The sequence below is a fragment of the Taeniopygia guttata genome, chromosome 2, assembly GCF_048771995.1.
Source record: "Taeniopygia guttata chromosome 2, bTaeGut7.mat, whole genome shotgun sequence".
In the NCBI taxonomy this organism is placed as follows: domain Eukaryota; kingdom Metazoa; phylum Chordata; class Aves; order Passeriformes; family Estrildidae; genus Taeniopygia; species Taeniopygia guttata.
This window is the reverse complement of record NC_133026.1, coordinates 64,299,577-64,326,228: the sequence shown is the minus strand read 5'-3', so window position 1 is coordinate 64,326,228 and position 26,652 is coordinate 64,299,577. Positions and strand designations below refer to the sequence as shown.

Below are 26,652 nucleotides of genomic sequence, written 5' to 3'. Positions count from 1 at the left end.
CTTCTAGGTTCTAAAGCTTCTAAAAATTATAACTATATAAAATAACCTGTAAGTGTAAGCATATATTTACTGATAGATGGTTCATTAACAGAAGTAAAATTGCTCAATAATGAAACTATCAACTAGTTTTCAAAAAGGGGGCAAAGCATTTCTTTCAATTTTCCCACTGAAGAGGAAGCCTTCTGTACAATTTTAGATCATTCATTGATATCAAAGAGCTGGAACACTACTGGAACAATATAATTTCAAGATACTGCTTAAAGAAAGGAACTGATTAATTTTAAAAAGCTCTGCAAAGAGCAAGGCCATTTTCAAGGCAGTTTTTTTTCAATTAAATGCTGTGCAGATGTTAATATAAAAGATCCTATAAAGCTTAAAAATCCACTCACAATTTCAGATTTGCTCCCCAGTCAGAGGAAGGCTCAGTGTCCACTTTCAGACTTTTTCTACAACAGAAGGTACAAATCTAAATGTCACCTTGTATCAAGATAAAGTGTTTCACTGGAGAAACAGGATATTTGTCAGGATCATCTTATCTGAGATGACTAACGCAGTGATAGCCCTGAGTCTGTACTGTGAAAATGTCAGTAGTAGGACAAGAGTAGCTCATTCTTTCTAGTAAAAAAATGTTAATTTGGTGTTCAGTAGTCTTCAATCAAGAATTGTGCTTTGATACTCTGCACAAATAAACCTGGAAGTCTAAAACTCTTTTAATTTGTAACATTTATTATCAGATGTAAAAGTATGACATCTGCAGCAGAGTATCTTCCATTGGAAAGATGATTAAATCATGTCTTCATCAAATCTCAAATACACTAAAGTGCAGTTAAGTAAGGCTATTTCATGGCCAGCTGAGATTTTTTGGGGTTTATCTCTTAGCTCCACTACTACCATCAACAGTGGTGATTTGGATGATTTTCTTAACCATGCTTTTATCCCTCCACCTCCTCCTCCTCCTTTTATGCCCTTGAGTAGCACCTTGGCTCTGGCTGATATTTTCACAAGATACCTAGTGATGTAGCTCTCCACGAAACTTCAACTCCCTTACTAAATTTGGCGGCACTTGGACAACACGTTCAAGATTTGCTAGATGGGAGGAAGTCAGGACAGGTGAACATGGATAGAAGTGGTGCAATGGTTCCTGAGGAGCCCAGAAGAGGGGAGGGATGGTCTGTGTGGACAACCTGAGGGCATCCCCCAGGGACACATTAGGGCAGCTCCGGGACAGCTGGAGCTGTCCGGAGAAGGGCAGTGAAGCTGGGAAAGGTCTGGAGCAGAAGCCCTGTGAGGAGTGGCTGAAGGAGCTGGGGAGTTTAGCCTGGAGGAGGCTCAGGGGTGACCGGATCACTCTCTACAGCTGCCTGCAAGGAGGCTGTAGCCGGGTGAGGATCGGCTTCTTCTGCCAGTCAGCCAGCAACAGAGCAAGAGGAAATGCCCAAAATCTGCACCAGGGGATGTTCAGGCTGGACATCAAGAGGCATTTTTCCACAAAAAAGGTGATCAGGCATTGGAATGGGTTGCCGGGGAGGGGGTGGAGTCACCATCTCTGGAGGTGCTGAAGAACAGACTGGACGTGGCAGTCAGCGCCAAGTACAACTGACACGGTGGTGTTGGCTCACAGACGGGATTCCGCGACCCCTAAAGTCTTCTCCCACCAAACCGATCCCGGGGAACCCCAGGGCCGGGAAACGTCCCTGCCGCCCCGCCGGGGTGGGCAAAGTGGCGGCTCCGCCCGCTCCGCCCCTCACGGCTGCCCCCCCCCCCCCCCCACGCGGCCGGGGACGTGCAGCCGCCACTGCGCACGCGCCGTCCGCGACCCCACTGCTCCTCCCTCCCCCGCCGAACGGCTGAACGCGCGGCCTCTCTTGGCTTCTCATTGGCTGGCCGGCCCTTTCGGGCCAATGGCAAAGGCGCTTCCTTCGGCGGCGCCCTGGCGCTGTCCGCCAATGGGGCGAGCGGTTGCTGCCGCCCTCCGTCCCTGTCCGCGTGTCCCGCCGCGCAAGATGGCGGCGGCGGTGCGGGGCGCGGAGGAGCTGGAGCTGCTGGAGCGGCTGCTGGGGCTGCCGGGCGGGAACAAGTACGGCGTCCAGGGGGAGCGGAAGGTGAAGGGAGCGAGGAGGGGCCTGGAGCGGGTGGTGGTGGCGACGCGCGGGGGAGGGCGGGCGTCCTCTCGTCTACCTTTCCCCAGTGGCTGCTTCCCTCCGAGCTTCCCTTCCCGCCTCCCTGGCAGTTCCCCCCAAACACCGATGTGACGATGGCTGCGGCCCCCCCCCAGGTACCAGAGCAGCCGACGTCTCTGTGAGCGGAATCTCACCTGTGCTCCCTCCTCCACATATGTTGTGGCTGTTGTAGGGCCTCGCTGCCTGCGAGCCTGTAGCGTCTGGAAACTCCTTCCCTCTGCTTGTGGGATGGATCATCATGTGTCTTGGAAGGGATTTTGGCTTGATTTATACTTGTTCTTTCAGCACTTTACATTCCCTATGCCTGTGGGAGTTGCGTCTGTGCTATCTTGATTCAATTACATGGGAAGAAAAAGGTGCTGTTTTAATAATCGGAAAATGCCTGCATTGAGGACGTGTTGCTCTTAAACATGATATTCTTTTAAAGCACTCCTACCTGACGTGAGGTTGTAGTGGGGTGGGAGCCTGCAGTGAGAGGGCCAGAGGAAATGGCCTAAACTGAGACACGGGAGATTCAGATTAGGAATTAGGAAATGTTTTTCCCTCGTGGTGCCCAGGCATTGGAATAGGTTGCCCAGGGAGATGGTGGAGGATCTATGTCTGGAAACGTTTAAGAGCCGTCTGTAGGTGGCACTGGGTGGTGATTTAGGGGTTTAGTGTTGCAGTGGCAGTGCTGTGTGAATGCTGGACTGGATGCTCTTAAAGGTCCTTTCCAACTTTGATGATTCTATGGTTCTAGATGTCTTAGTGTTTCAAGGTTTACACTGAAACATTAGGTTTCATGGTCTAAGAGGCACCTAAGGCATGAAAAATGCAATTTGGAGTTGGCAGTGTCACAAATTTTTGAGCCCTTTGTTTGGGCCTCCCTCCTGGAGAAGGTTGGTTGAGAAATAAAGCATTTGTCTCAAGTTTTGGGTTTTTTTAATTGACAGTTTATTACTAGAATCCTGAATATCAATGTGTGTTCTTCAGTTGCAAAAACTGCCTTCATTATTTTCCAGCCCAGCTGTTATTAATAGTGCTGTTACCATAAAGCATAATGTTGAAAAATCCAGGTAACTAGGTCTCTGTGTAGTTTTCCTGGCTGGATGCTCAATGAAAAAAAAAAACAACAACTTGATAGTAGTGAAAGACTCTTGACACAAGTACAAAAATAATATTATGCTTTCAGTTTGCACCTTAGATTAAATAAATCTGGACATAAACAGACTGCACTGTGCAGTCAAATACTTTGAGTGTTGCATTTTAATCAGTTTCTTTCATTTTATGTCATAAATGCCTGAATGGGCTTCAGCCTGTTGCAGTGAGTTCAGTTCACTCACTTCATTTCTTGAGGTGTTGGTCCAGATTCCTTTCCCAGGGTTGAACACATACTGCTGTTACTCACAAAGACATCATGGCTAAAGCTGGAGGTGTGTTGTGTTGTCCTGCTGGTCCCAGTGAGCTCCTGACTGCTGTTCAGGGTATTTTGGAATGGTGCAGTATGTAGGAGTAAGCTTTTCAGGTTTGGTGAGTGCAGCCTGCTTGCTCAGAGACAAGTTGGATGCTACTGACTTCACAGTCTTAAGTCAGAGTCCTGAATTTGGAAATGAGTTAGAAGTCAGTTAATATTAAGATTTCTGCCAGTGTCAGAACACACAATGTTATTTCTGCCTAATATTGGCAGAATTTGCTTAATTGGAGCTAAAAGTATCCTGATTTGTTCTTGTTCTTCTGTAAGAATTGAAAATAAAACACCCCAAAGAACAAAAAGTGAACACAAACCTGGTTTTGATGGCACCACCTTTACCTGAATGCTTCTATGTTCTGAGGGAGCATAAAACACCAATAGCCATTCATTCCCCTTGTGTTTCCACTTCCAGGTTCCTGTTCTCCAAAGCAACAGTGGCCCTGGGCTGACAGGGCTGATGACCATCGCTGCCCACCTGGTCAGGCAGGCTAGGAAAGACCAGCTGCTGGGAAGCACTGCCGAGGAGAAGGCTGTGGTGCAGCAGTGGCTGGAATACAGGGTGACCCGGGTAAATGGAGGCTCCAGTAAGGAAGACACTAGGACAATTCTGAAGGTAAGGAGAGCTTAATTACCTTTCCACTGAATTTGTGAGTGACTGGACATTGAAAATTACAGGGCTAATGTGTGTATGAGCATCCAATTAATAAAATTTAACAAATACTAAGGGCATGACAGTATCACTAAGTATTGGCTTTTGCTGCTTTTCACTTTTATTGACAAAAATACCCAACAACCTGAAACAGAAAAACAGCTAAAACTGTAACATATGTGAAGCAGAGCTCTTGCAGTGCTCAATGGCTGTAAATTGTGAAGGGTGTTTCCCACAGTTTAGAGGCTGTTCAGCTGCCTGTGTGAGGCACCAGTTTCTTACTATCTTCATAAACCCTTGGTTATAAGCAAGTTGGTGTTGTGTTCCAGGATAACACTCCTCTGTTTTTAGAGCTATTCTTAATGATGTGGCAGTTATGGGATACAAGCCATGCTTGATGCTGTAGTAATTGGTATTGATGCTAAAAGGAGGTACGAGACAGAATTGTGTATGAAAACTGAAATCATAAAGGATCCTCTACAAAACTGTCCTTAACATTGAGCTACTTTGTGTGGAGTCCTTGGTCTGCTGTTATTAAACTTTTATTGTAGGCTGAAGCTTACTTCCTCTTAAACAGGTGGAAGCAGAAAAGAGAATCTTGAGGGTCCCCCTTGTTTGAGCAGCCAGATGACAAGGAGCCAATAGCAAAACATACTCTATTTTCATTACTTCTTGCAACTGGTAATAAGTGTTTTTTCAGTCTTGTGGGAACAACTTGAAAAGAATATTTGCTTTGCACTGTTAAGCGCTGTTTATAAACTATGTATAAAAGGGCAGTGAAATTTGATCAGTTTTTAAAGTGTTTAGTTTTTCTAGCTTTAAAAGTATGTTTTAGATGGAGAGTTCTATTGGTCAGTACTGCCAGTGAATCTGAGTTTAGAAATTTGAGAGCTGCAAGGTTGACTCTACTTGAAGCTGACAGAGTCCTAGTAACTTCTGGCTCTGGCAAGGTGTGCAGAAACCAGAGATAAACCGAAGCAGTATTAACACTGTTGCTTAAAATAAAGGAAAATGCATCTTAAAGTGATACAAAGCAACTCTTTGTTACTCTTCGAGCTGATAGCCCTCTTGGTCTTGAGGCCTATGGAACCTACATTACCTACCAATTTGGTGAAAACCCTGACAAATCATTTCATTCACTTGAACCCCAAATAATCTGAGTTATCTTGGTTTCATTGTATCTGGGGACTATCTTCCATTGGTCAATCATGAGTTAGTTCACATTTCTTCTCTTTTTGTAACATATCTGCTCTTGCTTTCTATGTGCAAATGCTATCAAAACCTTCACAGTCATGGTTACTCTACAGATACAGCATGAAAACTGTCAACCCTTCAGGATTTTTAGAACTTCATTGAAGGAGGCACTGACTAATCAGGGTTTAACTTCAGGTTTAGCTGCGGTATAACAAGCTGGTCCACGGAGGTCCCTGTTGTCTAAACTTTTATGACAAGGGTCACAGAGTTGCAGTCATTCTTTGAACAAACTTGAAACTTGTGATGCTTTTTGTTCCCCCAAACTGTGAGAAAACCATATGAGAACAAATAACTGACTTCCATTTACCTCTCTTGCCTTTTATAAAAACCAAAAGCAAGTTTTCTGTCTTTTTATAACAAAATTCATCTGCTCAGGATGGTTTTAAGGATGATACCTCCAATGTCAGCACATACATGTGAGTATTTGCAGAACTGCATTGGAGCATTAAAACCAGATGCAGAGATACGGTAGTTTCTTGCTGGAGCTGGGATCCCTTTCCATCTTTGGCCTTAGTGACACTGGTTGTGTAGAAAAGACAATATGCCAAAATACAAATATGTAGATATATTAAGTGTTTCCAAGCAACGTAAAATTTCCTTACTGAGAAACAATCTGTGTTACTTTAGAGAGAATCTCTGCCTTTAAGGGCATTTACAAGTTTTTCTGTGGATTTTTTTTTTTTAAGTGTTGAATTACCAGAATTTATTTTAACACAAGGCTGCTGTGGAATTGTTTCAGCACTAATAATTTCATAGTATAGTAATTAAGAGTTTTTTTTGGTTTTGTTTTTTTTTTTTTTTGTAATTTGTTCTCTTGCCACCATGATTAATCAGAAAAGGGGCAGCCTACCATTAAAGTATACTGTGCCAAAAGGGAGTATGGATAAAAAAAAAGAAGAACTAAAATAGGGAGGGAAGTCTGAGGCTGTAGTTTTACAACGTGTCTGGAATACACAATGGCAGTCTTGGGACGGTTGCAGCCTAGAGCCACAATTTATAATAAGCTACAACAAAAACAGTTCAGTAACTTCTGCTATAAACTTTAGGCTGCCTCTATTTAACCCTTAACTGATGTAGTTCTACAAAATGTCAGTAAATAACTGGTTTCATGTTTGCTAATTTGAATGGGGAGGATTTTCTGTTTGTTTTATGAAAATAGAATGTTAAATTGTTCTTACTAATGTGTTGCCTAAAGCTGTTACTTGGCAGGAAAATTATGGTGAAACAGACCATCTCAGCCAGGGTTTTCATATTCATCCAGAGCAAATGCCACAATGTTCAGAATGGACCAATAAAAGGCTTGTTGTGTTTTGTCTAAATTTGATTTGTGCTTCTGTACTTGACAAAATAAATGGGAGCAGTACTTTTGCTCCAAATCTGTTCCTCAGTAGATCCATAGGAATGATGAATGTCAATAGCAGTGATAGCATAATATACAATGCCTTATATGAACTTTTTTTCCACTGGGTAGAAGGGTATATCTTTTGTTTCTTTGATGTTTAGTTAGTGGTAAATTAAGCTGCATAGATAAAAAAAAAATCTGAAAATTTCTGAGTTGTCATGCAGGACAACCAATGTGTTTTCTGTTCCTCTGTGCCATCAAATGTCTACTTAGGTATTAGTGAATTCTGTTCAGGAAATTTTAATGTCTCTGCCGTATCAATTTTAGGTATTTTAAACCTGAGGATTCTTCCCCCCTCACACCCTTATTCTGAAACCTCTGACAAATAAATGGTAGCTTGTTAAATTCACATAAAAGCATCCACATGAATGTATAAACTTCTGGTCTCTGAAGGATAATAACTAAGAGTCTTTGTGTACTACTTTCAGTGTCTCATAGAGAGCAATGTTCCATGATTTCAATTAGCTTTATCCCAATCTCCTGTACTGCCTGGCTTTAATAATGAAATCCAAATAGAAATCTGAATAAGAGAGCTTCAATTTCTATTTAATGTGCTTGCTTGAAAAATTACTGTTTCCACAGGTACAAAAGCAGGTTAATCCATAGTCTGTTCATGCCATTAATCCACAGCTCTGTACACTGCTTTTGCACACTTACAGGTTTAAAGTAAAATTAAAATTTTATTGCAGCAATATTTGTTGATTATTTTTCTTAATTTACAGGAAACTCAGTAATGCAGTATTCTTCCAGACCAGGTTTAGCTCATAGTTTGCCAGTTAGACAGAAGAGTCTTGCATGAGAATTAAAAACACATCTATGTATCAAAAGTGCAGTTTTGCTTTTCTTGGATGTGGCTGCAGAAACCCTTTCTTGGGTTCTGAATTGTCGGGGGCTTTCCTGAAACATTTGGGAGTGCTCAGCTTTTTGTCTTTGCATGGTGCCAGAGATAAAAGCATTTAGGGCATAAATGACCTCGAGAATCTTGCTGACTGAAAGGACGGGAAGTCTGTGTGTAAGGGAAGCACATACACCAGCAGGGTGTTGTGGGCAAAACATCCAGAACAAAATCAGGAGGTCCATTGGAAGCTCCCGAGTTGTCCTAAGAAGCAACTGTTCCATATCAGAGCCACTGTCACAGCTGGCAGTGACTGGCAGGGATTCAGCAGCCTGAGCAGATTAAATGGATTAGGGGCCATTGGATTGCATATTTAACACTCAGTGAGCAGTGCTGGGGGTGCTCAAAGTGTGCTCTGAACGGGATGTGTTGAACTGTTGCTAGATAGAGGCTGTAAATAGGATTTTTTTTCCACGTAGAACAAGCAAATGGAAATCCATCAGTTAGTCCATAAATAATGCAACAACTCTTTCTGTTACTTTTCTCCCCCTCATATCCAAAAATGGTGTTTGAATTGCTGCAGTTGTTCAGTGTATGCAGTTTTAATGCGTTGTAATGCAGCTATGCCTTAAATACCTGTCTGACATTTGAGAGTTTCCCAAGGAAATGCAACAGTAAGTTTATATAGTTACAAGCAACTTCTAGGACTCTCTTCATCTTTTAATCCCGGGTTTGTATATAGGAATTCATTTAAGTAATGGTGTTCAGTACATGAAAGACAAATAATTCAGATGACAGCCAGCAGGCCTGAATTTTCTGCATGTGATAGAAATTCTGTAGTTTTGTGTTCATATTTTCATTAATCTCTCCAGGACTGGAACCTATTTCACTTTAATACTGTGATCACTTGAGCAAACTTGGCTTTCAGGAATTTTAGCACATTTGGCTATTAGCCAGTAATATAATCATCCATGGGATGCATAACCCATGAGGCAAGATTATCTAAATATGCCTAATGCACATGAAAAAAATATGGTGTTTCTGAATTAGTGTGACTTGCAGAATGAAATCAGAATATCTGTTTATATTTTAGGGGAGGAAAGTACATGTTCAAAACCAGAATTGTTAACTAATGCTAATTTATACAAGGCTAAACCATTCTTGTCAAATTTAATTTGCTCATTTAACTGACTTCATAAAATTTGATGAACCAGAATAAATAATTGTTCATGCTGTAGTGGCTTACCTTGCCTTTAAAGTTTTAGGATTTTTTTATTGATGACTATTCTGAGTGTACACATGCAATATAAAACTCAGAATTAGCTGAGTAATGCTGTAATTTCTTTGATGAAGAAGTCCAGAATTTTCAGCAGGGAAATAAGTGTGGTGATGCTACCTTCAGAGATAATGAGCTTTTTTGCTTTACAAAATCCTGATTCCATAGCCTAAGCCAAGAAGAGCAGGGGAGGAGGGGGAAAATATATTGTTTCAGTGGTGATAGTTTTCCCTACAATGCATGTGGAATTTCTGATTAATTGAAATGAAAAATGCTAGTCAGAGAATTTGTTTCAAAACAGACAACTTTCTGTTTGGTTTTTTTATTCCTAATAAAGCTGCTCTTTAGATTTGGGGTTTTTTCTTCTTAACATTAGATTTGCCTTTGTGTTGAGTGTAGAAAATTCCACAGAACTGTAGTTACATGTTTGAGGTAATTTGAGCACCCACTAACATGAACAAAGCAGTACACCATTCTAAAGAAAAGAAGCTACATAGCCAGGGGCAGTTGACCTTACAGAATTTTAACTATGCAGGGGTTAATATGTTTCCCTGATTTGTTCTAATAAAAGAAATCAAAGCAGACATGGGGATGTTCAAATATTACAGAAGTACAGGAGTCCTGTCATGAAGAGGTTATCAAAGAAAAGTAAGGTGGCTTAATGGAGTCGAACTTGTCTAAACCAAATGCACTGTTAGATGTCTTAAAAGTCTCAACATTCTAGTTTTGTGGTTTGGTCTTGGTTTATTTTCTATATATGCATTATGGGAAATCACAATATCAGTAAAATTATGTAACCACAAAAAGTGCAACATGCTAAAGGCCAAATATAATTTTTTAATTGTTCACTAAGTATTAACCCCCTTCTCCTTGCCCAAGACTTGTTTTTTCAAGAAAATGGCTGAAAATGGAATGTGATCTAATTGAGACTGAAAAATTAAAATTTTTGAAAATGTTAGTTACGTTTAAGCTGCTTACCTCTGTTTCTGGGGCAGGGGAAGGGAGTGGCTTAAACCACATTGTGTGCTTCTTTTTTCTCCTTCCCATAAGGGGAGTTTCCAAATCCAAGGGAAATCTGGGAAACTGTTTTTGTAGATGTCTGAGAAAAATACTGTAAAACTAAAGCTAGCTTATGCTGGAGGTTTAAGTAGGTAATTTTGTTGTTATATTTCTTTAGGAAAAAAAGGGGGGCATAGAGGTGTATAAATTGGATGAAAAGTAGGTAGGATTTGGAGAAAAAGAAGGACAGGTAAAGAGATGGAGCTGATGTGTGATGCCTCTGTCCTCAGAGCTGATAAACTTGGGCAACAGTGAGCCTCTCAGCTTCTTGTTTTTTGGCAGAGAATGTCTGCGTACAAAAAGCCATGGAGAGGAGTCCTTCTGTTAATACATGTTTGAAATAATTATTTACTGAACCTGAATGGAAACCTTTTACTACCCACCCTCATAGCCTCTGATCTGGAACAGTTGAGAGGCGATCTTAAAATGCTGGGAATTCTCTCTCGCTACTTGGATGGCAGCTGAATTGACAATATCAGTCACAAAGAATTGCTAGCAGTAACTTCAACATTAATAAAAGCAGCTGTCAAGTGATAGCAGCTTATGGGTGCCGAGATACCAGCATCAAGCTTAAAACACCTTGTCTCCCACCCCACTATTCTGTGTGCTTCCCTGGTTCTTAGACATTTGGAGTTCCAGAACCTTGCTGGCCAGATGCACGGAATCCTGGAGGACAGGCATAGCTGCTGCTGGAATAACAGTATGCTGTCCTTTTATCATAGAACTGTATTTTCTAGTAATCAAATGTTAAACATTTGAAATTGCACTCATAATAAATATACAACTCTAATTTTTTAATTGAGTAATTGGAAGCCAAGAAAAGACAAACTTGAAAGTATTTCTGTGGAGTCAGCTTAAAATAATTTACATTTGCATTTACAAAAACTTTGCTACATATAAAGTGCTTTGTTTACAGATCTGCATTTAAATTTTACCTAAATCTCACTGTCAAAGAATGATACTGTATTATCTTGTCACTTACTTTCTAGAATTTTTTTCTTTTATTTATTTTTGTTTGCAGAGTTGGGATAACTTAAAACTGGTGTTTATTTTATATGCCTGGTCTCCAGAGGAAATTTCTATTATTTTTAACAACTGCATTAATATATTGTTTCACAAAGCCCGTACTACACCAGTATAATAATTTCTTCCTTTTTAGGATCTTAACATGCACCTTGAAGATAAAGTCTACCTTGCAGGAAACATTTTTACCTTAGCAGACATTTTGATGTATTATGGATTGCATCGTATCATGGTAAGCATTACTTGGATCATTTTTATATGTACAGCTATCATAATTGTTACTTACCTAAAGAACATTTTATTGTTGTAGAAGTTAACTTACTGAACATAACAGAACAGAGGAAAATAGAACTTGTTTTTAAGTTTTCCATTTTATTCTTGAATATCTAGCTATGGATCTGTCAAAAGATCTGTAGTGTCAGAATGCTTTGGTTTCCTCTGCAAAATATAGAAAGGGTGATACGTATTCCTGTGTTTCTATGACTGAGGACTCCTGCCTTTTCAAGTCTGAAACATCAGTGAACTACAGTCACATAAGTACATGGGCAAATAGATGAGGCTGAAAGGATGTGTCAGAACTGAAAGTATTAACTTAGTTAATATTAGAGAAATACAAGTGCATGTAAATTAAGCTCCTTAGTACGTATAAAAAAGTCTGAGCCATAACAAATTGTCATTTGTGTTTCCAGACTTAAGTGATAAGGCTTGATAAGGTACATAATATGAAAATAACATGGGGAGCTGGTGCTTAGAAGAAGGAAAAGGAAAAAATACCTCCATGCCAAAAATAAATTCGTTCTGAGTGGGGGAGATGTTAAGATTATTTGTAGTCAGCTCAGGCTACTATGAAGTGCACCTTCAATTCTGAACCCCAAGTGCTAATTTAAAGATAAAGCAGTAGATGCTATTTGCATTTTAGTGGCTGGAATGTGTTTGTAAATGAGCCATTGTCGTTCTCTGGAGTGGGAAGAAACCAAAGGACTCACTTAAAAAGGTCTATTCAATTCTTGGGAAAAGATGAAATCAGTCAGTTTTGCATTAGAAAATTGAGAGAGGGAGTGAGGATAATTAGAAGGAGATGCCTCTGACAAATGCATGTGTGTCTGAGAATTGAATTCAATCAACTGGGTGAATGGTTACTTTTGTACAATTAAAAGTAGAGCTCTGGGAGAAGTGTAGAAGAATACATTTCAAAATGGAAGCAGAGGGGAGGGGCAATCAAGTAGTGCAATTCTACCAGAAATGAAAGCAGACTTATGTATCTGTATCTTGACTGTCCAGGAGTAAAAGTTCAAATAAGTGTCAAGCAGAGGAGAGGGAAGCTTCATTTCAAAAGGTTTTTGAAAACATGCTAGAGTAAGTCATGTAGAATTAATTCTGTTAAATCATATTTACCTTGTGAAATATCTTAAGCTGTAGATGTGTTGATTACAGTGTCAGAATGGGTTACCTTTCACATATGATATGCAGACATAAGAAAAGACTATAAGTATTTTCTAAAACTAAGATTGTATATTCTGTAAGAGAGTACAAGTTCAAATGAGACTTTTTTAAAAAAAAACTTGGCAGGGGAAAAGCCGAACATATTTTGAATTTAGAGTTTGCTCTAGAGTAGACCACCTAATCACGATGAAAAGATACAAGTTATTGCTTTGGGAAATAGAACAGATGGTAAAAACAAATGACTTGGTGCTCCTGGGTGCCTGCAACCATCCAGACACTACTTGGGACAAGTTTATAGTACAGCATCTGTTTCTGAAATGTTTGATTTCATCAAAGGTAATTTTCTGAATCAGAAAGGTATAAAGGGCAAGCAACAGGGTGACTGTTCTAAATAAATATGAAAATCTAGGAGCTACTAGCTAGGAATTACATGTATTGTGAAGGCTTCAGAATTGATAAACATACAGAGGCAGGATCTGGATCTTCAACTGTAGAATCTTGTGATTTTATGTTTTTTAATGTCTTTTTATTATTTTTTATTTTTTTTGTAATCGGAAGAGAGTATGTCCAGAGCTGCTGCTCACCCTAAGCTTTATGGGAGAGGCAGGGAAAGCTGCTGTATCTCATGTGATGTATTTCAGAGAAGCAATTTGTCATATCCACCATTGCTTCAGCTAAGCCTTGTGCAAAATACCAACATGTCTCCTATGATGCTTTAAGAAAGAAGGTAGAAATGGGAGACATGGGGCATAGGGCATACCCACAGATCTTGATGTCCATCAAGTTGTCTAGAAAATTGATTTGAAAACATCACTGGTAGTACCTTAAAGGTTAATCTCTGCTTTTGATAGACTAAAAACTACATGCTAGCACAGATATTAGTGATAGGATACTGTAAATATTATTGACATACCATGATCATCCTGAAAAAGCCAAGTAGTAAAACTTTAAAACCCTTGTGATTCACATTTCATTAGAAAAGTTTTTAAGACCAACCATTCCTATAGCTCAGTTCTTCATCTGTGATATCTTGGTTTGTCTGAGTACAGATCATGCATCTTTATATTCATTCCCCCCATCTTCATTTTGCCCTTCCCATTATCCAGGAGGAGTTCTGGAGTCTGGTTCTTCACTGTCCAGGCTCATCCATTTGAACTGACAGTTTGTTTACTGAACAGCAGCAACTCTTAATTCTGTGGTTGTGTGCCTGCCTTTCATTCTCTTTGTCCCTTCTAGTTATACTAATAAACACAGTAGTGCAATGTGTTTAAAAATCCATATTGTGGGAAAATAATTACTACTTCAATCGGTGAGAATCAGATTCACAGGTCGTGTTTCAGGGATTTTGCAGATAGAATCTTTATTGGGTCTTTTAATTAGAAATACATACTCATAGTAAGAAAGCAAGAACTAAATAGTACGTGCTGTTCTGCATCATAATATAGGTTACAAACACCCAAAAAATGTAATGCTTGATAATACTGCATTTTCAGTCAATGTGATCTACATTGTCATATATAATTGATGTCTCTGTGTATGTAACATGAATATTGTTGTCTTATAGACACTTCAATTCCAGATATACATGTGTGGATAAATATGAACAATAAAGTTCTACTAGGTTAAAGCATAGATTGCAGAAAAAACATGAATTTAGATGCATTGCTGGAGGTTAGCTTAGGCAATCAGTAAGCATTAAATTCCCCTTGTGGTAATGAACTTGTTTTCTAATTTGGGGGATTTTTTAGTTTGTTTTTTTTTTTTTAAGTTTCCAGATGCCTTTATTCATAAATATTTTCGACCAGCTCTTTTAAATAAAACCAGTCAAGTTTTATTTCAAGATAAGTAATCAATATGATGATTGATCTGCTTTTATACTTCAAAAATGTTGTCAGAACCAAGGAAGTGGTCTTGAATCTATCTGTCTGACTTGAAAATTTCTTTAATAAGGTCTGGAAAATTACTTATGGGTGAAGTTTATATCTGCACATGGAAGACGCCTCAGTCAAAACTTTGGTGTCAAACCCAATATGATCAAGTACAAAACAAACAAAGTAGTTGTCCTTGAGTCAGAACCACTGATATTGAACTGTAATGAGACTACTATAGTAGTTTATTTTTGAGTTATTATTTTCATAAGGACTATTTTCTGTAATAAACAGATTGCCATGACTTTTTGTTAATATTTGCTGAATTGTTGCTTATTTTAGTACTGAGGTAACATGCTTTTCTTCTAAGCAATAATACTAAAAATGGTTTTTCAAATGAATTGCAAAAGAAGCAGTTTTAACCTAAAAAAAAAGATGTAATTTTAAGCTTATTCATTTAACAGCAGAAAATTAGATAAAACTATGTGAAGGCACATGTATGGAATGAAACATACCATCCAGCTGTTGGGTTTTTTTCTCTTTCTCCCATATCTAAAGGCAGAGTTTAAAAAGTCAGATAGTATCTATGCTTTTCTTGGTGCTGAAGAGGTTCATATGTAGGCAGGTATTTTTAGATTTTCCGTGACCTGCGGGTTGTGGGAATGGGGCTTTATGCCTGCATCCCCAATGCTACAGAAAGAAAATATAATTAAAGTTTGTGTATTTTTAGCCCTTTCAGAAACTCTTCGAGTTGCATTGTATGATAACCACCTTAGTTCCCCTCAGTGAGCTTTGTGGTGGAAGAAAAAACCTTTTTTTTTTTTATGACATGGAAAAAAAAAAAAGCCTGTCAAATTAAGTGTCTGCTTCTTTGCTATTAAAATAATTGCTTTAATAGCAAATAATTATTTTAACAGCAGAACAGCAGCCTTTCTTAACTTGGGGGAATTATCTAATTTAATGAGGAAGAACAGAAAATACCCATCTAACAAAATGTTGTAAAAAATGCCATGGAAGTGATCTCTAAACAATTAACCTAAGAGTTATGTTCCGAGTAAAAAGTAGAGCATGCCGCAAAGTGCTTTTTAATATATTTCACTGATAGAGTACATTATGTAAATAAGTAAAAATATCTTGCTTGTTGTGCCTAGAGTACAAAAAGGGGTCTTATTATTAGCATAGCTCTCTGTTTTGCCCTTCAGATGTTTTTTCACTGTGCTAACAGAATGAAAGAGGACTAGTTTTCCAGACTTCTGTTTTTTATTTACATTGGAGAAACATGAAGATCAAGAATTTTCAGTAAAAGATTATGGGAAGGAAATACTGTATCTGCTGCAAAATCTAAAATTTAGCTCAGCTTTTCTATAACCAGGTGCTTATCCATTGAAGATTTTGAAAAAGATTATTGTGAACTCAAGGAACTTAAAGTTTCAGTATTTTAGTATTTGCTCATACTTAAATACCTTTCTTCACTTCCAGTAGTTTTCAATTGCTTTAGAGCACACACATTGTTCTTTTCACAAACTCTGTAAAATATCCCCCCAGCTTCATATCAAGCATCAGCATCCAGCTACCATTAATTATAACACACTGCAGGTGATGAAAATCATCTTTCCCTAAATGGTACTGCTTTTTTTTTCGGTCCTGAATATTCTGCACTTGCAGAAACTCAGGCCGTTTCTGAAACAGTGTTATATTACCACAGCTTCCACTTTTAATTTGTAATGCCTTTAAAAAATTTCTTTCCCCCTCTTTTTTAGTGCTGTTCTGGTTAGTGCTATTCACTTGGTTAATTGCCAGTAACTCTCTTATATTTCTAGATCTGCAAAATATGTGTCTGTTTATGGTTTTTCCTGTGCATTTCTCTCAGACTGTACAACTGTAGGAACAATGTTTACATTTCCATGCCAGCAGCAAGAAGAGCAGATTTTGTATTCTGGCAGGTACATTCCCTAGGAAGAGCAGCTTTCTAGGGTTTAGGAGCAGCTGCAAGATCCCTTGCCTTTTGGTTACTGCCACAGTAACTATGCTCTTAACTTCCCACTAATTGAGCTTTAATGCTATGTTCTGTTGCTTTAGAATTCCCTTCTGCAATCCCTTGAAATTCTTTTCTGTCAGTATTTTTCCACTGGTTCATCTTCTAGTATATATCCTTACATTCTTTTTGCTGCTATATGTTTAAAGCTTCCCAGTTCTAAGCCAAGTGCTGGGCTGTGTGAGAGAGCAGTAAGGAGAAGCAGTAAATCTGATAGGAAACTCCTGAAATCAAAAGGGTGGTATGTCACAAGATGAAATGTAAGATAAGATGAGGGTTTAAAGAGCAGCTTTTTGCTCATACACCTGAAAATCTGTAAATGAGTATGTTTAGCCCTTTCTGTGATCCAAAGTTTGTTGAAACAGATTTGTTTCCAGCTTTGTGCCCAATATCAAATTTTCAGTGAACCTGCAGTATCTATAAAATCTTGTGTTTGTAGAACAAAGCATAAGGAATACGCCATCTGTTTAGCTTTCGAAGAGATTACCCTTGGTTAGCTTTAGAAATCTAAATATGAAAAATATTAGGCATGTCTAGATCACTGTTTATCTGATAAAACTGTCCTCTGTAGATGAACCCTTTTTCATTGCATGCTGGCATTGTCAAGATTTAAGTTAAGCTTGATGGTGAATTGGCTAACTGAAAATGAAGTGAGGTGAATCGTGCACTGATTGGTTTCACTCTTGGTGAGATAGGATAGGGGAGCTGATGTGAGGATCACATTTGTTCTTGATGCAGGTTCTATAGTCTGTTTGGAGGACTATCCCATTTGTAATTCAGTTGTTGTATGTCAATGTGAGAAAAAAGATTATGGTCTAAACTGGTAAGCCAACTTGATTACAGAAAAATAAGGAGACATAAAATTGCTAATCAAGAATACTAATGCAGGTGATACAAGATGGGAATAGTTCTACAGCTGGCTTGAAAAATTCCGAAGTAATAACAGACTGTAGTAAAGCTTTGAGGGTGCTGCTGACCTAAATTTGAAAGACTTTTAAAGGTAGAATTTGGATCTGTAACTGTAGATAACTTTACCTAAGCCAGTCTTCTTATTAAGGATAGGCTTGAAGCTCTGCATTAATCTTAGCCATATATCCTGTGACAAGAGGCTGTTGCAATAGTGTGATAGAGACTTCTTCCTGATTGATGCTGAAGCTGTTCTGTGTGATAGTACTTTAACTATTTTGATGAAGTATGGGCAGCTTTCCAGTTTGTTTTACTGTTGTAATTTGAATAATGCCATTGATATCTTAATAATGTAAGCTAGCAGATCTGAACAGTTAAGTTATGCTGATTGTTAGTAACTATTCCATTTTGAGCAATAGTGATATATAAAACAATTTCCAATTATCCTATCCAGTTTGAAGTTGCCTGGAAAAAGCTTACTTCTGTATTTAAAATGCACCTTGAAACATGAAGTAGTCACTTTGCCTATGAGACAAGACTGTCTGCTAAATGAACATGAAAGGGTTGTGCATGTTGTGGAACTCTTCCCTGCACTGCCCTGTACTGAATGCTGACCCCATGAACAGAGAGGTGCATTAAATTCATGCAGGCTTTTTCCACCTCTCTGTCATGCAACTGTATATTCCACCTCCAGGTCTGTTCCTTTGAGTAGATTAAATTTCCATACATATTATGAGTTTGAGTTTTACTATGTGAAATTAGGATAGAACACTGCTGGACTGTAGTTACTTGCATTACTTGTAGTTACAAGTTACTTGAGTTTAAATCATCGTAAAATGATCCACTTTTATTTCACCTTGCCGCATATTATGAGTCTAACGATGCAGTGCCTGATGTTCCTGGTGCCTTGTATTTATTCCCTATGCAGGTGGACCTCACAGTGCAAGAAAAGGAGAAATACCTTAATGTGTCTCGTTGGTTCAACCACATTCAGCATTACCCAGGTGTCCGACAGCATCTGTCTGATGTCGTCTTTATCAAGAACAGATTGTACACTAATGCTCATTAAGACAAATCTTAATGTTGTGTTGGAATGAGGTGTGGGAGTTCAGAAGTTGTACTGTCCAAAGCCACTAACCTGCAAATACTGTTTTGTAACCTTCTGTATGGGAACCGAAACTGTCAATGCCTCAAATAGTACAACTGCTTTGAATTGCTGTTGTTCTTAACTTGTAACTGTTGTTCAAGAATTTGAACTAAAGAATTGTTATGTGTATCTGATTAAATGCAAAAATGGTAAAAGATGGAAAAATTGAGTTTTAATTCACTATTTTTAAAAAAATTCAAGGTTCTTTTAATTAAACATTCAAGTGAAATTACATTATCTTTACCATCAAGTATTCACTCCTTTTGCTATTTATTGAATGTTTATGTATGTCAACCACCTTTCCTTTAATTTTGTTTTCCATTGATGTTTACACTAGTTTTGTACAAGTTAAGAGATATATTGTGTGCCAAGGATGTGAAAAAGGGAACATGCAAATGTTACAAAGTATTTATGTGACCGAATAAATTATTTTAAAACTGTAGTCTTAATTTGGCTGTGAAACTTTCTAGTTTTTCTTCAGTAAAGCATATTTTAAAAGGTTAGCTCACTTCCTGCTTCATTTTGTGGTGTACTGTTTTGATTGTAAAAGTATTTCCTTTCAAACTGGGTAGCAAAGTTAGTGTTCTTAAAGATTTTGCATGTGCCTCGCTTCATTTTTTACACAAGTGCAAATGCACTTTTCCCACCCCCCAACAAAACCAATCAAAACTTAAGATAATTTGCTGCTCTATCAAGTTCATTACCCTTGTTTAAAATGGGCTTTAAAACTAACTACACTGTTGCTGAGTCACATATTTGGATGGGTCATTTTACTGTAGAAGGTGGTCTTCTGGTTTTTATTTGTAACAAGTACATAAGTGCTAACTTGAATTGGTTAATTACCTTCTGCACAATTCAGATAACATTTATTTTAAGACACAAAAGAAATACAAAAATACTTTGATATTTTAATTGATAAATGAACTTCTATGTTTGTTTCTTCAGCAGTGCTCAGCAGACAACTTCATTCGTACATTCTTTTATGTGCTACTTAGAAGCCTCTCACCCAGTAAATATAAAAAAAGCTATCTTGGATAGATGTTTGAGCATTTTGAATGTTAAAAGGCCTTAAAAAATAAAAGTAGATAATGAGATGAGGTAATTAAAATATATCCTGACACATAATGGACAGAAGACACTTGGAAGGATAAGCATAACTTGGACAATTCCAGGCTCTAATAGGTGTTTTCTGTAGATATTCATAATTTAATTCTTAATTCTTTTACTGAAGATTTACAGGCACACCAAGTTACTTTAGGTGCAAAACTTGCAGAAATTTCTCAGAATTTCTTGGGGACTTAATTCTCTACTTCTAGCTACTCTCGTTCCTTGCTGTTAGAAGCTCACCTTAGGTATTTACAAAGACCTCTCTGAAATCTTGACATCTGTTCAAGAGTTGTGGAGTGGGCTTCAGTACAAATGTACATTAGAAACTTCATTCTCAAAGCTTTTCATATTCAACTGCCTGAGCACTTCAGGTATTTACTGTTATTATTTGTACTCTTAATATCCAATTTATTCAAACATTTGTTACCTAATAGTATGTATTCAAGTGAGTTTGCTTTTTCCCCTCACGTGTGGGAGCAAGTGATGGTAAGACTTATAAAAATACCTGCATTTGTACTAAATTCTGCTATAATGAACCATTTTCTGTTTCAGAAGGGGGAGCATGGGTGTGAATCATCAGTGCATTTCGTCAGGGTTTAGGGAAGTTTCATGTTCAATCTTATGGATTTATTGGTTTTAACTATGCTTTTGCAAGTGAAAATTGTTTAAGTTCTTTAAAGCAAACGTGCAAGCCTTCATCCATGAAAATAGCTTACATTATGGCTGAAAAGAATGAAATTGAGACAGGGCTAAATGTTGCTGAGAACAATACTGTCATCTTTTCAGTTATATTGTAGAGAAGATACTACAAAATGTCGTTTTTTTTTTAATCCCAAACAGCTGCTGTTTGCAAGTATTGGGATTTCTCAGGCTGGCTACATGCTACTGCTGCAGTATCCCCTAGCCTCTTGTGCCAGTTTTATTTTCTCTGGTGTAGAACAAAAGTGTTACTTGCTGCCGAAATGTTAGAAAAAAAGTTCATCTAATAGAAAGATGAAATGTTTAGAAGTGGATTAGTAATATTTAACTCTCTACTATCTAAAAGGCATTTGGTTATTATCGTATAGTAACTTGAGTATAATTCAATTTTCTTTCCCCTTCTTGGAGAAACTTTAGGGGATAGAGGGTTAAAAGCAAAGAAGGATGAATTGAGACTTTGCCTTTAGAGAGTTGACTGGGAAAACCAGATGGTATTGATTTTTCTTGCCTCTCCCCCTTTCTATCTAATGCCTTTTGATCAAGGACAAATAAGTCTGTAAGAAAACTTCTGAAAAATCACACCATTCTATCTGAGTTGGTCTGAGACTGTATGAGGTACATTTTTTACAACTATGCTTCATAATTTTAAAATATGAGATACGTAGCAGGAGCTCTCAAATTAACATTGATGGTCTGTGTAAAGGGTTTGCATGGGTGAATGTTGAGCTGCTTTTAAAGCTACTTCCTCTTTCTGTAAAATTTTATTATACTTTCACTGAACATTAGTAAAAGATACTTTGCTCCCTTGCAACCCCGTTCTCCATGCTTAAAACTCCAGTTGCTGAAGGGCACTGTGATGTTTTGCTTTCGTTGCTTTGCATTTTGATGATGATGATGACCACAGTGATGTGTGGAATTTATTTTCACAGCATTTCATGAACAGCACCACTTTCATTTGTTAATGTATCTCATCATTGCAGTATTACTATTTTGCATAATTGTTTTAATTTATTCAAGGGGCCTGACATGTTATGGTCTTATAAGTATGTGCCCCTGGGACTTGAGTGTGTTGCCATATGGTGAGATAGTGCTGCATGACAACCTTTCAGCAACAGAAGAATTCAACAGTGAAATAAATATGGTAATTGTAAGTGTTCAGTGAAATCCTACACGTAGCACTTTGTCTTTTTCCCCTTAATGCCAAGATGACTGCTTGTAAACCAACCAGGTTGAAACAGGTGTTCAAGTATTCCATGAGATATGTTAGAAATGTGCTGATGATTTTTAGTTGTCATTGTGTGTGTAACTTCACTTTTAAGTGAGTTCAGTTTGACTTCTGAAGTCTCTGGGGGTGTTTCTTGCTCTCAGACTTGTAACTGGGCAACAGCGATTTATAGAAAACTCTGGGTTTAATATGGGTTTAGAAAAAATTGAGCAGGAATGAGAAATTTGGAAAGATTACACTGAACAAAAAAAAATAGTTCCTGTTTAGAACTAAACCTGTTTAGCAAAACTAAAGAAACTATTTATGATAGCTTAAATGTGTAACATGCTTTCTGTTGTGTTCCTGGTCATGAGTGATTTACCTTCCAGGCTGGCATCCCAGTGTTTCACACAGAAAATGAGTTAGAAAGTGTTACTTCTGGTTCACACTTGGAAAGAGTCCAATCCAGCCAGTTTTGTTACCTTTCTTCACCCCACTCACAGGGAGTACTTGCTGTGAATAGGTTTGCACCTACTGAATTTCCCAAGATTGTTTTTTTACCAGTGAAATCTCCTAGCAAACACAGTAAGAGGTGATATTTTCACATATTTTTAATATTTTTCATCTTATATTCCTTCTCTATAGCCTATCCATCCCTCTTCAAAATATTTGTAAACTGAAGTAGACCTTCTCTCAGGAATTTCATGCTACTGTCTGAATCTTTGGAAGCACATAGGCCTAAAAATTGGGAGCTGATTTTTTGTGAGGTACACCTTAGACTTCCCAATAGATGTTACAGCTTTGGAGTATCCTGATAAACTAATTCTACAACTTCACCTCGTTTCATTCTCACACAAATACACTCATATTAATTTCAGTTATAGCTGATGGAAGATTAATCTGGACGCTTCAGTATGGATGTGGATCCTGGGTTACTTGCAGGCAGCTGAGACTCTAAGTAAGGTTTAAGGTAAATGTACTTCGCAATTCAAATAAGACATTCATTTATATTAATTACTTTATATGAAAATCTGACTTAGAAGTCATTTTGTCTGTGAGATACACTCAAGTAACAATACAGATGAAAGAGCAGTAGAACTTGGCCATTTTTATTTTCTGCTTGGTTAAAAAAAAATAGATCAAAACATAGATGTTGATTTGGAAGAGGACAATGTACTTAAAAAGTGATTAGCTGAGAGAGATTAAAATAAAGGAATAGCTAGAACTATGAAATCATTATTAAGAAATCCAGTGTAAGCTCTTCTGTTCAGAAGTCTGGTTCATATTCTTTCTGATCTGCTAGCATCTTCTTTGAATCTCTGCAGGTGATTTATGGTTTGTCTGCTACATGAATGTTGACATTGAGAATAGATTTTTCAAGTAGATTTGCTTGGTATGGCCATAAATTGATTTTACAATTGTATGTATATACAGAACCTAGTATGTAATTTTTTTCCTACCTTTTATGATTTTTTTTTTGCTAGAAAGAGGGATCAGTAGACCTAGCTGATTTTTTCCCCTTTCAGTTTTTAATCTTATCACCTGTTTTAATCTTGGTGTGTTTCACAGTCTTTAACTTCAAAGTGTAATTGCAATGATGCAGCTGCTTAATGGATTGCTACATTTATTATTTTCCCCCTAAGAGCAGTATTTCTTTTTTGCATCTATAATTGGATCATGCTGCTGCTGTCCCTGATGGAAATGCCAGGTTTCATATTCACCGTACACCTGAGCACATGCTTACTCACTTGGTAATCTTAATATTTTTTTTTCTATTTATGTATCAAAATTTACTTCAATTACACACATTTTCTTTGTTTTGGAATTTTATTGCAAAAGAAATTAAAGAGGAAATGCCATCATGCACCTCTTGCTTTGCTGAGTTTTCAGATTCAGACTGGGCCTTTGTATCCCACCACTGCATGTCACGAATGTGAGATGTGTCATACCAGCTCCAGGGCAACATAAAGATATCACAGATTTGGAAGGGGGGATCAATTTTGTAACAAGCATTACTTGTTGCTGCTCTGTGCATGTTCCTGCAGGCGTGGCCTTTATTTTCCGTGCTGGTAGTGACTACAGCGCATCCCATCTATCACTCTGCAGGCAGGTGGGAGGTGATTAATTTGTCATTGTTGCTGCATCTGAAGGATTCTCCTTTCCCCTCCCACACTACCTTGGCCCCTTTAGAAAGATTTTCATCCATTAAACTTTCCCTTCTCTGTTGGAAGAACTAAATCTCTTTGAGCATTTTCAGGCTGGTGATCTAATTTGACAGCTGTAGGTGATGTCTGTTCCTTTTCAAAGAGGCAGGTAGCCCCGGGCTAGCCAGCTGCATTGTGGATTCTGCAGATTTGGCTTGCTGTTCCTGCTGGGTGTCATCTGTCTTCTCAGTCTTGCGCTGGATAATTTTTGTCCTCCCCAGCATCATCTGCCTGAGCAGTTTCTGCCTGGCAGGCCTGTCTGTCCAGGTTGAGCATCAAACACAGTGGCCGCCCGGCTAATGTGACAAGGCACTCCTCCAAAGAGCGCAGCCTGGGGCCTGCTTTGGCCAGCATCGGCATCGCAGCCCACAAACTTCCAGCCATCACCATCATGGTCTTGCTCTCCCATCACGGGTGCAGCCCATGGACTTATTCTGCTGGCACAAAGTATGTCCCCCGCCTCGCCCTCTTAAGGGCCGTCGCTCCGATTCCTCCCATCCAGGCAGATTTCTGCCTCAACAGGTTTGGGCTTCCCTGCCTGTTGCCGGCATTTGACTCGGACACCGCCACTTGGATGAAATAATCCTTTAGTGGATTATCATCGCCAGACAGCCTGTGGGGGAAATGACAGGACTCGGCACGTTCATCTGAAGATTTTGCAATTCAGAGTGCTGCTAATGCTAATGGGAAGTGGCAGGGTGATCCCTAAAAGAGAAAGTGGGTTCCATTGCATGGCAAAAATGACAGAGGTTGTTTAGCCTATCTTCCAAAAAAATACATGATGACTACATATGTTGATTTTCATGCTCCAAGCCATAGCTATTTCCATATTTTTGTGACTTGATGACTACTTTCCACAAACTGACAGGTTAGAGGCTCCACAAGTATTGTCTTTTTATAGCCATCACCTCTTTAAGTCCTCCTTAATTTCTTTAAAATATGTTTTGAAAATAAGCTTGACTGGGCAATGAGAGTAAGCAGGGAACAAAAAACAAAACCAGGCATAAATACAACAAATAGCATATTCTTTAAGAAAAAAAGAAAAAGAAAAAAAATAAGCAAAAAACAATATTATTCAAACAAAGGAGGAATGGTTTCAGAACAGTAGTCCTAGAAACCAATGCAACTATCTGTCACAGGAATTGCTCTTGTTGCAGTCCCATAATTCTGAACCTGACAATAGTCATGATGTAAAAATTCTTTCCTAGAAATGCAGTAGTTACAAAGCTCCTTAACTACAGGATTTGCTTCTTAACAAATAAAAAGCTGGAGCATAGGGCTTAGAGGGGCAAATAACTTGTCTGAGAGGCTATGAAAGGATGGCAGCTAAGCTGGAATAGGTAAAATTAAGATTTGAACAATTCTACCCAAATTAGTAGTGATGATTAAGCCAGCTGGAATATCCTTCAGATATGATTAATATATGAGCATGATTGTAATTTACCAGTGATTGTCAAATGGTTACATGTTTTGGATTCAAGTGGAAAAATATAAATACTAATTTACAGGCTGTAACAGCTAGTCACTTTCAGGAAAGAGATAATGTAGAAGGGAACTATTTTTAAAGTAATTCTTATATTTACTTATTGATTAATTAATGTAATACTTAGAGACTATGTAACAGTGAAGGAGTGAAAAACAATTTTACATTATTACTTATGCTAAATTTAAGAATAATGTTAGTTGAAGTATTGAACACTTCCCAATATAAGATTCATTTTATTATTTAGACAGGTTCCAGCTATATTTTGCCTGATTTTGGAGGAGATTGTTACAAAACCAATTAACTCATTTTTAAGCCTGAGTTTAGAAGATTATAGATAATGTCCAAAAAAAACCCCACCCCATATAGTAATCTCCATGAGCTGTTTCCAAGCTTTTATGATGTGGCACAGGATTTAATAATACAATAATTTTTTGTGTCAGTTCAAATAGCTTTAAAAAAGTACCTCTTTTTCCTGAGCCACACAATTGCTCCCACTTATAAAAGCTATGCAAAGTAGAACATGGGCAGAACTAACATACTACTTCTGTTTTCTGCTAATAAACTAGTAACTGTTCCACCTAAACTGGCACCTTTCTGGTATTTCAGGTAGGAAGGAAGCCTTCAGGACACTGACGACTGCAGTAGTCGCAGCAGAATTTTTGGTCCAGTTTATTCTTCATTAACCCTTCAGGAGCTCCATGTCTTTCTCATACTGAGAGCCTCTCTTGTGCTCGGAAATGGTTTTAAAAGAAATGTACAGGGATTTTACATCATTTTTGCTTTTTTAAATAGTTGTAAAAAGAGACTGTTGCTCTTTTTTATTTGTTTGGATGGTTTTTCTTTGTTTATTTGTAGCCTGTGTGTCCAGCATTTGTTATTCACGTTTGCTGCAGCTAGAAGCAAACTGGGTTAATGTATGTCTCTTACTGTAATTACTGAATCCGAGAATCAGTTAGATTGGAAAAAGCCTCTGAGATCATCGAATCCTGCCCATGACTAAACACCACCATGCCAACCAGACCAAGAGCCACGTCCAATCTTTCCTTAAACACCTCCAGGAATGGTGACTCCACCACCTCCCTGGGCAGCCCATTGCAGTGTCTAATTACCCTTTCTGTGGAGAAATTCCTCCTGATGTCTAACCTGAACATCCCCAGACACACCTTGAGGCCATGTCCTCCTGTCCTGTCGCTGGTTACCTGGGAGAAGAGACCGACCCCAGCTGGTACAGCCTCCATTCAGGCGTTTGCAGAGAGCAGTGAGGTCTCTCCTGAGCCTGCTCTGCCGCGGGCCGAACACCCGCAGCTCCCTCAAGCCGCTCCTGACAGGAGACGCCTTCCAGCTCCCGCTCCGGAGCCGTGCGCGTCTGTCCCCGCAGGTTCGGGGCTCCGGGGGCGGTGCCGGCAGCGCGGCCGGCGCGGCGCG

At 38.5% G+C, this 26,652-nt stretch overlaps 1 protein-coding gene and 1 long non-coding RNA gene across 3 annotated transcripts; one reads left to right on the top strand and one right to left on the bottom strand.

Moving 5' to 3' along the window:
- The first annotated feature begins 1,886 nt into the window (after positions 1-1,886).
- On the top strand, positions 1,887-18,969 carry EEF1E1 (eukaryotic translation elongation factor 1 epsilon 1). The gene is made up of 4 exons (XM_002199815.7): positions 1,887-2,102; positions 4,043-4,243; positions 11,265-11,360; positions 18,309-18,969. Exons 1-4 carry the CDS (start codon positions 1,902-1,904, stop codon positions 18,447-18,449), a joined length of 639 nt encoding a protein of 212 aa, XP_002199851.5. The 5' UTR covers positions 1,887-1,901; the 3' UTR covers positions 18,450-18,969.
- Positions 18,970-23,345: 4,376 nt separating this feature from the next.
- On the bottom strand, positions 23,346-26,638 carry LOC121469478 (uncharacterized). 2 transcript variants are annotated; one of them, XR_005979566.2, is made up of 2 exons: positions 26,391-26,638; positions 23,346-24,701 (listed from the first exon to the last, which is right to left on the bottom strand). It is a non-coding gene; the product is annotated as an uncharacterized lncRNA (long non-coding RNA). The 2 variants fall into 2 exon arrangements; XR_012053888.1 differs by having other exon boundaries at positions 26,427-26,638.
- Between the last annotated feature and the right edge of the window lie 14 nt (positions 26,639-26,652).